General features: G+C 38.6%; 1 protein-coding gene across 1 annotated transcript in view; it reads right to left on the minus strand.

Moving 5' to 3' along the window:
* The window catches only part of SDK1 (sidekick cell adhesion molecule 1), a 640423-nt gene that overhangs the window by 187316 nt on the left and 439488 nt on the right, over nt 1-13619 (minus strand). Inside the window, exons 7-8 of the mRNA XM_067550834.1 lie at nt 5851-5962; nt 4621-4811 (exon numbers count right to left, since the gene is read on the minus strand). Of these exons, the coding sequence (XP_067406935.1) occupies nt 4621-4811; nt 5851-5962 (303 nt within the window). The remainder of the gene's footprint in view (nt 1-4620; nt 4812-5850; nt 5963-13619) is intronic.

Genomic DNA, 13619 nt, shown 5'->3' on the forward strand with positions numbered 1-13619 from the left:
AAGACTATCTCATTGGTCTCTAGTGTGGTTTGGACAGAGTAAGTCTCAAGAAAAATCCCTTTCCATGTTAGCAACAATTGTCTTCAAGCATGGTTGTAACTAACACAGTTCTGTCCCCAGAGTGGGACAAGCCTAATATCTTCTTACGTGATTGTATTTTTAATGTATGACAGATGCCTAAATACATAAAATAAATACACATCTGAAAGATCTTCATAAAAAAATATAAAAGAAGGGAGAAAGAGGTACCAATCAAAGAATAAAACTAATGAACTAATGAAAGCAAAAGAGATTCTTAGAAGGTTGACACATGGATTCCAGACAATTCAACAGTCTGCAAAGTCCAGGAATAACTCAGGTCTACCCTTTCCAGGTGCTTTAGGAAACCTCCCCAAAGGTTTTGCCTCTCTAAGCCTCTGAACCCAAGTCTAGACAAGTCAAGTGGCTTTTATATTCAAGGTAGCTCCCAGAATTCCCTGCCTTGAAAGGGCCATGTACTGTACTTTTATTTCCCCTATGCGAAAACAAAATCCTTAACCAAAATCCCTCCGCTGGTTTCAAGGCTTCATTTGTGGTACCCTTGCTTCTTACTCTGAGCTGCAGCCATGATGGGCCCCCTACCTGCGACTGCAAACCAAACTGTAGTTCATCTCAGCTTCTAGCCAGGTCAGGCCTCTGTAGTAATCTTATAATTGTTTTCTGGTGGGCCTCTGACTCCTGTGAACCCACAATACCGTACCCTTGATGCCTGATAATATTTGATAAAGCCTGCACAAAAGGGGCAGGCCTAGAAGTCTCTTCTACCTCTTGGTCCATGCTGCCCTCTAGGATCTTATTCTTGGAAATAATCATACCCAGCTAAGATACAAAAAAAAAAACCCAAACCAAACCAGACAAAAAACAAAAAACAGAAGGGAAAAACAAAGAAGGAAAAGAAAAATGAGAGAAAAAGTCCAATGCTTCCAGCGACAGAAAGGATGCTGAAGGAAGATTAATCCTCCATCATGTAATTTTCCTCTGTTCCATTATATTTTCTTCAATTCCTTTATATGTGCCACTAAATTTTATACTGGTTCTCTGTCCCACAAGACCATTCTGATGTCTTTGTATTGCTGCTGCTTTCTCTCTCATTTTGCTCAGATTTTTTTTTCAATCTCTGTCTGCTTTAAAGTACAATCATTTTCATTTTCCACACTTTCTCAGTCCTGGAAATCAGACTCTCCCATAGAAAAGTGAGTTTAAAAATACTGTTGTTGAAGGAATTTGAAGACCTGGAGTAAAAGATTTTTAAAAATTAGCTCATTTTCAAATGAATTTGGTCATGAGAAGACTCTTTAAATTACTTAGTCTTCAAATGGTTAGTGGTAAAATAAACATGCTCTTGTCTAATCTGCAACAAATCTTCCCCAAACTATTACTCTGCCAACTGAGGAACATGTTACCTTTTAAAAAATTTATAACAACTGCAGCTAATAAAACCAGAGTTTGGAACCGCCTCAGCTGATCTTTTCTGGAACAATATGAAAATGTCAGAAGAAGCTTTGCCACCTTTACTGAAAAATGGCAGTTTAGTGAAAGGCTATCAGGCTTTATACTCACGAATGCACTATTCTAATACACTGTGTATTCAGATTTTGCAGATGCTTTGTGTGATTTTAACATACAACGCAAGTGTACTTTAAAAAGAACCTTCTCGCAGGTTCTACTAGGGGCTTAAGTTGACCATAGACCCTTCGACATAAGTCTCCCTTGGCTTCTATTACAAGCCGACAGGACCTGGAGATGTTCAGCACCTCTGAAACAGGCTCTTAGTTGCATGACATACTGATTCGGGAATGGAGGGAATCATGTGTTTTAAAACATTCTGTCTGTTTTAAATCTTTTTAATGTTCTCGATGATATCTTTTTATCTTGTTGCTGTTCAAAATGGTAACAATAGGGTCTACATAGCCAGGTATGCATCCATCAAGTACTCTCTCATCACTACATCATCTGAGCATGTGCATTTGAAATATCATAATAATAATTTAAAAATCAAAACTCTTCCATTAACAATTTTTTTTGTTGTAAGCATGAGATCGCTCATTAAATTCATCCCAGAAGTGCAGCTCATAATGTGATGTGGTATCAATTTGTGCATCCTACAAATATTTTATACATGTAAAAAGACAGGCATACTTGAGTCCTTGTAAGTGCTACTAAAACAGATTTTAATAATGTAAGCAATATGGGAAACACCTCCAAATAAAACTCAGAAAGCATCCCATTAGCAGAAGGAGCCTCTGTTATTTGTGTCTTGTCTCAAGTTTCCGCCAGAATCCATTCCCTTGCTAATTAAACAATGGCTCAGTTCCATTTTGGAACTCTGAGGTTGAACAGCAGTTCTTTCATGAATTAACTACTAATCCCTTGATTCTGCGTCCTGTTTGGAATTAGAGATCCATCCTGCTGTTTAAGAAACTCATAAATAAAGAAACGTAGCAGGCAACACTGACACATTGAGTAAACACCTGAAACCAGAGTGTCTTGTTCCATCAGGACAAAACAAAAGTAATTGGTAACCAATTTGTTTCTGCTTTCTTTCATCTATTTGTTCACATCCTTGGCTCTTTTCATAACTTCATTCACTGACGGCCCCCTAAAACTGATTAAGAAATAAATAAAACATCTAAAATAAGAGAATAAATATGCTACTAATCAAAGGTGGCATCACCATTTTAATACGAGTCCCCAGTGATTTTATTCTCAGGTTTTAGTCTAACTATATTTAAATACCTTTTACACTATCTGAGAGGCTGCTTTGAGTATTACACTAGGCAGGATCTGACAGCATAGCAGCAAAATTAAACTAGTCACAATAAAATCTTATGAATAAAAAAGTGCTTAAATCAAAATCATAAATAAATGAAATATGTCCCTGCTCCTCAAAGGAAGAGAGGCTGCCAGGTAATAATTCTAAGAAATTGAATAGAGGAAAGAAGCTGGAACCAAAGTTTATACAGTCAGTTCTAAATATAAAGCGAAAGAGTGCTACAAAATGAACCTTGAACGCAACTTGCTAGAGGAAGGAGCTGTTTCTCATCTTATATAAGGCGCCTTAAAGCACTTTTACAGAATGGAGACTGTATGCTAGAGTCCTACAATATAACATTTTCAGAATTCTTATAGAATTCTATGTTCAGTTTTATCTATAAAGTGCAACAAGTACTGTATGTATCAATTCTGATCAACATCAACAGCCAAGGTGTCACTGACAAAGCAATAATCTACCTATCTAGGATACTTATATGGCTGTCATTGTCCTGGTATCTGATAAGAATCAGATTAGATCTAGAGTCTGGAATCAGCACTGGCTGGTAATTCAAAAGTATCTCTTTTCTTTTCCTTTTAAAATTTCCCACCAAGCTTTGTAAAGTGCTCAACTCCTTCATGTCAATACAGAACCTGTACAGGACAAGCATTTTCTAGTGGTTTTAAATGCTGCTTTCCCTGCATGTGTTTTCATTTCCCTGTGGTTTTTGCTGGCTTCTGCCAGGGAACCCATGGATATGGGGTGCTCAGTGAAGAAAACTCCACCAAGTACCAGAAAGAGGACACATCCTCCCCCTGCACCTAGTGTTCCAAAGACATCCACAATAGCTCAAATAGTGGGCAGCACTGGCCAGGGAGAGGATGTGGCAATGGTTGCTAGGTGATGCACAGGGCATCCACTGCAGTCTCTGATAGCACAATCTCTTATGGGAATGCCCAGAGGAAATTAAAACTGCCCTCCCCTGGTAGAATCCCAGAAGGAGGATGGTGGTGGAAACAGGTCAGTCCTCCTGTGGGGCAAGGGGTCTTGCTGGTGTAGGGACACTCATTTTCCCATATTTATGCCAGCAGGTTGAATCCACTCAAAATGGAAACATTTCTGTAACATTCAAAACTCATGCTAGGAGAGGCTTTCATTTAGTTCCCAACACTTAGAAAAGCTCCATATTTAAAGGATAAATTCATGGGCATTTAGTAAGCTGCTATAGTTTAAAAGCTTAGCCTGAATGTAACAATGCACCTTTAAATATTAGAGCCCAGACACTACCTAGCAGACAGACATGGCTTGTAACACTGAAGTTCAACTTTCTTCTCTCTCTCTCTCATTTGACATCTGCCAGCACATGTGCCTGGGAATGTCCTTAGTCCCAGAACTAGCACTTGCAAAAGGCATTATACAAAAGCTCTCCTAAAAGATCCTCTTGCAAAAAAAGGCACATGACATCTTAAAGCTAGAAGTAAGCAAGTTGGGAGTTAATCAGGATTTAATGTTGCTAAAAGCCAAGATGTGGAAGCTGCACGATAAGGATTTTACTACTGGGTTTCCCAAGCTTCACGATTAAATTTAAGTTTCACAGGCATTCAGAGTCACATCAATGCTTTTAAAAAAAGTATGTTTAATGAATTTATATTCATGGAGATGAACTGCAGAATTAATTTAGAAGGAAATCCCACTTCACCTTTTTGTCCCATTCACTGAGGAGAGGTTCAGATGTAAGGTCGATGAAATATTAAAATATCAATTCTATTTCCTATTATACCTGAAACCAAACACTGCTTTACTATAAAAGAGACTGCTTTCAGAATTACCCATTATAGAAAGGAAGGCCTTTGCTCTTTCTGGCTCAAGAGTGCTGTCTCTTAACTCTGCCTCACAGAAATACATCCCAATGTCAGCAGAGGTTGGGTTGGTGATAGTGAGACGTCTCCCAAAACTGCTAATTCCACTGGTTATTTTTATTCCATTTCTCTTCCAGGTCATGCTTAGTTTCTCAACAGGTCTGGGAGAGTAAAAAACATTCAGATTATTACAGTGAATGATATCCAGCAATAATACCCAGAGAATACAACTCATCTAAACTTTTCCAATATCCTTGGCAGATTGAGCATTAGGCACTTAAAAATAAATCCAAATATAACATTGAGGTCTTAAAAGCCATGCATAAAGAGAACAGGTTGCTCATGTACTACTGAACAAACATGGCTAATTATTCGCTAATAATTTGGTTTGTCTCAGCAAAGGACATTACAAATAAATACTACTATGGGACTCAGCTGCATGGGAGGGGCTTTCATTATAACTCAATTACAGAGGTAGCACTAACTGTATCAAGAGAATCTGTGCCTTCAGAGGGAGAGGAAATTAGTTGGACCTCTTATCATCCGAAGGCACCAGAACTTTACCTCTCTTAGGATTCAATCCTACTCCCAATACCCTCAACGGTAAAATTCCCATTGGCTTTAACAGGAACAATCTCTAGCCTTTAGTGAGATTCTTAATGTACACTCCACATTATGATGTGTACAAAGAGTTAATTGTAATCACTGTAAGCTGAGAACAGCTGTAACAGATAACTGTAATACTCTGCCATGTCCATTTTATTTATGTGGGGTGAGGAAAATAGGAGGATCCTCTCCATAATTTAGTTAATGGGAAAGGTAGGATATTAACCTAGAACAGTCATCTTGCATTTCAACAGACAACATTATAGTAATAGGATTAACCACTAATGTTATGGACTCCTGTTACGGAGTGTTTGCTGATGGCCAAATGTTACATTCTCTTTTTTCATTCTGCCTTCTCTTTTTTAGTCTGTTGCAGCATAAGTAAAGGTGGGAAAGTAATTATGTCTAGTTCCTTATTTTCCCAGAAATAATCTATATGTTAAACCAGTAATATGGATTCCTTATCGTCATGCAAAGCAGGTGCGATGCTATATTTGCTTATTGCAACCATGAAATAATAATAAAAAAAAGATTCTTGCTCATATTTTAGCAGAGGACAGTTCCTTATTATAACTACTACTACATTTACAATACCTTGCATTGGCCACACATTCCAGTGTGATTTCACTGCTCCCTGCTACCACGCTGGTGTTGCGTGGAGGGACTACAATGACAGGAGCCATGGCATCAGACAGGTTGTTGTCATCTACAAAGGACAGAAAACACCTTGTGAAAACACTGTACTTTCCACAAACAGAAATGACTGAAATATTTCAAGAAAGGATCTCATTAAGTGACATAGCTGCAAATTTCACTCTTCAACCATATCATGTGTCTTAATCTCCTCATTAGAAGGAGATCTTCAGCATGGTCACTTTCAGTTACTTTCATTATACTGTACAAACACACATTTTCAAATAATTCAGAACACACAACTCACTAGAACTACTCCCAAATGGAGAGCAAACAAATTAAACATCCTAGAGGTTTTCAACTGCTGAGCACTTATTTTTATCAAACCCTTGCTGATTTATATTTTTGAGACCTTTTCATGTTTTGTTTAATCTTACAACTTCCATGCCATTTCAAAAGAGCCTGTGAGTACTTGCATTAGTTCTTTAAAAGATTTTGTACACCAGGGAACAAATATGAAATTAACAAAGGAAGATATCACAGCAACTTCAATCCGTTTTTCTTATCAGAAAAGTAAATAACCCAAATCTGCTTCTCTTTTGTGAGGCATCAAACTGTAAATAATTTAGCTTATGCATCAGTCAGTAGACATTAGACAAATGGTAAAAAGGCTGCTATCTCACTTGTTTCATTTTTAAATTTTCTGTGCATGTATTTAATAAGCAAACTAAAATGCCAGTGTATTATTGCCTTGCTTCTAGCTATTCATTTGGGAATAATGGGGGTGGGGAGAGAGAAGGTTTAGCTCAAATAAGAGAATAGTGAAAGATTTCCAAAAATAAAAAATTCAATAAAGGAATTATAGAGAAAAGAAATGAAAATACATCTAAACTGATGCAAATTCAAACTGGCTCAAACGCTTTACGCTGAGTAGGCATACCAATGCAAAATCCATCATTATGGGTTAAGAGAATGGGAGACTAGCAAATGAAAGGTACCCATGTATGCTGCCTCTGCCACAAGGAAATAGCCACAAAGAGCAGAAAATGGAAAGAAACGTCAGTGTTTATCTTGTATTTCAAAAAAAATCTTTGATTCTTTCCTTCTCATCTTGGACAGAATAGGCTTTGGCAGAGGGGCTCATAGACACTTTAAAATGCGGGGGGAGGAGGGGGGACTGGAGAAGAGAGGAAAAAACGGCATTTTACAAAAAAAAATATTCTAAATCTCCTAATGACAAGAATTGTATTCCTTAACACATTCTCAGCTGACAGTGGAAGGCACAGTATGAGAGAAGAAAACATATTATAGTTCAACCTCAGGCCCAGAAGTACTTAAGTCCTTCCCCATACACAACAGCACTTAAGTAAGTGTTCAACTTTGGGCATGAGCCAAAGTGCCATCCTCAGCAGAGATGTTTTCTTGAGCTAAGCACTTAGTAATTCCTCTTTTTCAATATATTTACACCCACAGCAAATCATTAACTGTTATATCCAAAGATCCTAGAAAGATTTAAATTATTAGTGATTTTTACATCTTTTCAAATTCAGATCCCTTTTTATAAGTTTACTGGGAATGTTGGGCTGACTATTAGCGGATGATAAATCAGCTCTTTTTTAAGATGCCCATAGTGATCTTATGGCCATTCAGAACATGGTAAGAAATGTAAAATTAGTGCAAATCAGACTAATAATTTGTCACTGATGTGGGAAAATAACCTCAACAACTAATTATATTCCACTGGTTTTGTGTGAGGTGAAGGTTAGCAGCAGTAAATGCTAAATGGTCAATGAACAAGGTACTAATTTTTCATTAATCACTACTTATCTCCACCTATAAAAAAGGAAAACCATGTTCACTACTTGCCAGCTCCTCTGGAGGACAGCTCACACCACTCCAAAAACAATCAAAGAATAGACGTGGGCTTCGTGTTAACCTTCAGCAGTTCACCGTATGAAACAGGCTCTTTGTGCAGTAAACAGATAAGCACAAGAGATAGAAGTGCACTTTCTTTTCCTTGCAACAAGTGTAATATAGGCAAGGCTTCATTTGCTTCTTTATTACTAATTGTAATGAGAACACTAATAAATAGAATTTGTGCTATGTTCAAACAATGTCCTAGAATAATCTATTAGAAGAATTAGCCATTGGATAATGATTTTTGAACATGTGAGGTTAAGAAGATACAGATCTGGACCTAGTATATTTCTTTCGAATCATGACATAAAAAGTCAATGTTCTTCTAATTGTTACCTAATGGAAAACGAATGTGCCCATTACTATATCCAGTATAATATACTGTATTCTCATATTATATGGAGCTCATCACAATGCTTGGTGCTTGGCTGCTAGGTACTATACCTAGAAATGTTAGTTGGAGAAATAGTCAGCATATATATTCATGGATCATATTCAAGCACAATCAAATGTTCCATTTGCCCAACCACAGGAATCACTTGCTGTAATCCACTATGGCCCTGATCTTGCAAATGGGTCTCGGCAGGGGCATCTATGTGGTTCCCTTTGCAGGATGAAGTCCATAATGTTTCATTGTGTGTGGTCAATATATGATAAAGCAAGACTAAAGTCCCTCCATAAGTATAAACCTCAATACAACTGTAATTATGTAGTCTATACCTATGTGCCCATAACATCTTTTAAGGGAAACCCTTTTGTAGAAAACTACAGGGTAGACTTTCAGAAAGTACCAGAACACCTAACTTTAGCTACAAATTATATAATACCATAGAAACAGCATGTAAACTATTTTTCAATGCAACCTTGGGGCAGTGGACCACCATTTCAGATAGACAGAAACTATTCAGGTTTTCTATTCAGTGGTGTTGTAGCCATATTGGTCCCAGGATAATAGAGAGACAAAAGAGGTGAGGTAATATTTTTTATTAGACCAACTTCTGTTGGCAAGAGAGACAACCTTTCAAGTTTACACTGTTCTTTTTCGAGTCTGGGAAACTAACTCAGAGCGTCAGTGTTAAATAGAAGATGTAACCCCCTTGGTTGTTAGGCACAAATAGATAACGCATATTTCAAGGGACCATTCAAGGTAAAGTGACCTGTTAGCAACCCTTCGGTCATAGGAAAGAAAGGAAGAGAAGGGTTCGGGAAAAGCAGCTGGAGAGGAGATTGTTAGTGGGTTACAGATTGTTGTTATAAGCCATAAATCCAGTATCTCTAGTCACTCCACAATTTTTATATATAGCAAAGTTATGAATTTAAATTCTCAGGCTTGGCTTTCAAAAGTGCTGTGCAGATTTCCTTTGAGGATGAGAACTGATAGAGCCGATATAGGGTGATCTTTTTGTGAAAAAGCTTTTCACAAAGTAATCACTCTATGGCTACGGCTACACTGACGGCCAGCGGCAAAGTCACCGCCATCAGATCGATTGCTCTGGATCGACTGAGCAGTCAGTGAAGACCCGCTCAGTCAATCTAGAAATCGACCCACTAAGACCACCTTCACAAGTGGTGTAGTGCTGCGTCGATGGGAATGTGGATCCCGTCGGCGCAGTGCAGTGAAGACGGCAGCGCAGAAGAGGAGCCCAGAAGTCAACGGGAGTTACGCAAAGTTTTTGCATAGCTTGCTTAACTCCCGTGGACTGCTGCCAAATCCCTGAGGTAAGTGTAGACAGGGTCTTAATCTGCTTCCTCCCACACCTTGTGCCTACAGGGATCAGTCTTGAGGTGGCGCGGGGGGGCTTTTTGCAGCTCTGCTGTGAAGGATCTAAGGATCATGGGAGCTGCAGAGGGTTCCCTTCACAGCTGCAGAGCTGGTGACATCCAGTCCCTGCAGGCATGCTCACTGTCACCAACTTGTATTTTTTTCATCAATTTCAGCGTGTCAGCTGAAATCGACAATTACTGACAGTTATAGGCTAAAATAGAATCCTACCAAGCCTACTCATGAGTAATGCAGTCACTTCAAACTAGTTGCAACAAACACTGCATCCCATACAATCACATTCTTTTGCTGTGTGTTATATACAGTATATATGTTACAAAAGTACACCCAATACACATTTTTAATGAAAAGTGAAGTACTCCTTGTGGCCCGTCCATGCCTAGGGTAGCCATTTGAAAATGCCAAGGTCAGGGCAGGCTGTAAAAGGAGAGCAGATTCTCCCAGCACTGGTGGGTGACACTAAAGTTAGACTTCCCAACCAGCCACAAACAGTGCTTCTGATTCCCCACCCTGGTTATCAAGAAGCCAAAATAAAAATATACATAGCCCCCTTTACTGCATTTCAGTCTCTGGCTCCCAATCGGCCACTAGGTCCAGTAAAGAGACCAGTTATTTAAAACTCTATGCTCTTTACCAAAAAGGTTTCTCCTGACCCCAAAAGGTCAGCCAGAGTACCAGATCAATATCAGTTTAGATCTTACCCAAAACACCATGCTGCCAGCCAATCCTTTAGTAACTAAAACTAAAGGTTTATTATAAAAAGAAAGAAACAAACTATAAGAGAAATGTTAAAGGATTAAAGCAATCAGACAAATACAATTGATTTGAAAGTCCTTATATATCAAGTTTCTAATAGAATTGTGGAGTTAGCAGGCTTGTATAGTCCCTCTGGTGTACATCCAATACCTGGATGGGCCTCAGTCCTTTGTTTCACAGCTTCAGTTCAGTTATAGATGTGTTGATCCAGAGATAGGTAGATGGCTGAAGGCTGGAGACGACTGAAAACAGACTAAAGCCAAAAGGATGTCGTGCAGCTGCCTTTTATGTCCTTTGGCCTTTGCCATGCTGCTTGTGGAATTTTACAGGAATAAGATGGAGTCCAGAGTCACATGAGTAAGTCCTGGTGACTCATCAAGTATATCCCTGGCTTCTCTCCCTGGGCCCATTGTACCTGAGAATTTCCTTAATGAGCCATTAAGCGGGCTAGTGCTGCAGCCATCCTGTCTGGGGTGTCGCCCAGACACAGCACAGTTTGAAATACAGATATATCAAACATATCCATAACTTCCATTACACATATAACACATGAACCTAAACATCATCATCTTACTTAGCACATTATAGCCTTTCTAACAGTACCTGACACGGCATATCTCATATGAATTATTATGATTTTGACATCCTGATGTTAAATAATATAATAAATGCTCCCCCCACCCATCCAGCCAGTGTGACACCCCTCAAATACTGAAATCAGACATAGAAGCAATAACGTATTTTATAAGGCTCTGGTCATGCTAACACTTCTGCATGTGCTTAACTTTAGGCATGTCACTAGTCCCATTGAAGTCAACAGTAATATTCATTTGCCTAAAGTTAAACACATGCAGATGTGTTTTCAGGATTAGGGCTTTCTAGGAGAACATAGAACATATATTAATCAGGTACTATAGCTCTTATGCATGAGAATATTTTATGTAAGCTATTTGCATTGTCTGACAAATTTGAAAAAGACTCATAGAAATATATACAAACTAACTAGCAGAAACAGGAAACAATTAAACAAGCTAGAATCCACATTATAAATATATTCAAATGTTTAAACACTTAACAGGCTTCCACATTTTTAAAAGTATTCTTTTGCTCTGTAAAGACTTTCATGCAGATGGAAAGAACTGTTAGTTTTAGTGCTAGCGATGGAGAACTGAAATCCACCCACAAGGAAACTTGTCTCTAAGATATCCTGGCAACAAGATACTTGATATATTATATTACATATGACAGAACCTAAAATACAAAGCCGAGAAGCTTCTGAAATCTTTGAGGGAGTTCTCTAGGGTCCAATCCTTAGGAGTAATGAGAGACAAATTATGGGGATCCATAAAGATTGAATTTACCTATAGAAAATATATTTTGGCCGAGATCTTGGCTTTTTAAGTCAGAGCCCTGTGTGGGGGATGGTGCAGGGTCACAGTGCCCCAGGAGAGATACCAGAGTGATTGGACTTCATGCTGGCACAATCTTTCCAGGTTGCTCCTTGCATACAGGGAGTGAGCATTCTGCTCCATCACTCCACCAGCCCTGTATCCACAGGCTAGAAGGGGACATGGAGCCATGTCCCAACTGTTTCTCAGGGTCCTGCTCCTAAGAAAGGCAGAAGTGAACAGTCCCTGTGCTTCCCAGAATGCAGGAAGTACAGGGACTGCTCTTGTGGGTGACCTGACCTCTCTCCCCTCCTGTATAAAGAGGGGAGAGCGTCTTTGTTTTCTGTGCAAACTCACAAACTGAGCTTGTATTTTAAGAACATTCTAGAAATAAATTCTCTACATTGTCCCATGGGGAAATTAAGACACTGCTTAGTTATTTCTCTCTTATTTCTCAGCAGCAGAACTCAAAAGCAGACAAGATTTCTCTTCTACACTCTGAACTAGCCTTCTCAGAACTTGTGCAAAAAGAGCAATTTGGAAGTTCAGTCTCTGTCACTGACCCCATGCGCAGTGAGGGGTTTCTTTTTGCTAAGAAACTTACAATCCAACACATCATTAGGGCTTTTAACTTCAGAAAATATATAGCCCCAAGACATTTTATCTAGAGAACACTCAGGTGGCTTTTCATTTCTTCAAATAGCTTTAATATCAGTTATCTAACTGGATGGAGTGTGTAATCTTATTCTACACTAGTCAAGGGAACAAAAGCTATGGCCTAGCAATGGTATCAATTAGCTTTAGTCTTGAAAGCAAGCAAGAGGCAACAGCTACCGCCGCCTGTTCCAGATAGCCAGCAGGGGGAGCTGATACTTTGATTCCCTCTCCATGGAGAATTTGTATTTTAATGGTATAGTCTGCAATATGACTGCTTGGATTTAAAAAGATTTTAAAATAACTGATCAGTGGAATTGAGGTTATATATTTTTATGATTCTCTAAAATAAGAGACATAGGCACATACTCAGGAGGAGGAAACACACAGGTTTGAGAGGTTCACACTGACATCACTCAAAAAGTTATGAAAATGGTGCTTTGCCACACATGAACATCTGTAGCAAACATTAAGAGTCACTTTCTGCCAGAACAGGACCTCATTATCTTCTTCTAGCCCATGTATTTCATGTACCTGGATATTTATCATCATTCTCTTTCTCAACAATGGATTTCAGTTCATTTATTGTACTGCATGTTAGTATTTCTATTTTAAACAAAAGCATAAAATAATTGCCAATTAATCTGATGATTAGATAATGAGAGAGTCCAAACAATCTGTTCTAAAACATTAAATTCATGAGGGAGAGGTTCAATAGTGGAGTGACCAAAGCTGAGGAAAGAAACAAAGGAGGAGGCCAGGATGTGAGGCATGGTTGTGTTACCAAAGGTAAGGACAGATTTCACAAAAGCCTATACTTTTTGCTTGTTGCCCAATAGCAGGAAGAGAAGAAAAATGGAACAGAATTTAGTGACACATTTTATTTGCAATTACATCTTCATATGTACAACCACTTTTATATTCAGTGTTGTAGCTGTGTTCGTCCCAGGATATTAGCGAGACAAGAAGTGTGAGGTAATATCTTTTATTGGATCAACTTCTGCTGATGAGAGACACAAGCTTTCGAACTTACACAGAGCTCTTCTTCAGGTCTGGAAAATGAGTGTCTCAGCTAAATACTGAATCAAACTTAGAAACTGAATCAAACTTAGAAAACCCATTAGAGCTCACAAACCATATCAAAGAAGTCCACCCTTTGCATCTGTCTGTCTATTATTTTATACAGCTGCCATCACCATGTCTGTGAGGGGATTTTTACTGATCATATTCTA

The sequence above is a fragment of the Emydura macquarii genome, unplaced genomic scaffold, assembly GCF_026122565.2.
Source record: "Emydura macquarii macquarii isolate MOO-44397 ecotype Brisbane River unplaced genomic scaffold, CSIRO-AGI_Emac_v2 contig_1348, whole genome shotgun sequence".
NCBI lineage: Eukaryota > Metazoa > Chordata > Testudines > Chelidae > Emydura > Emydura macquarii.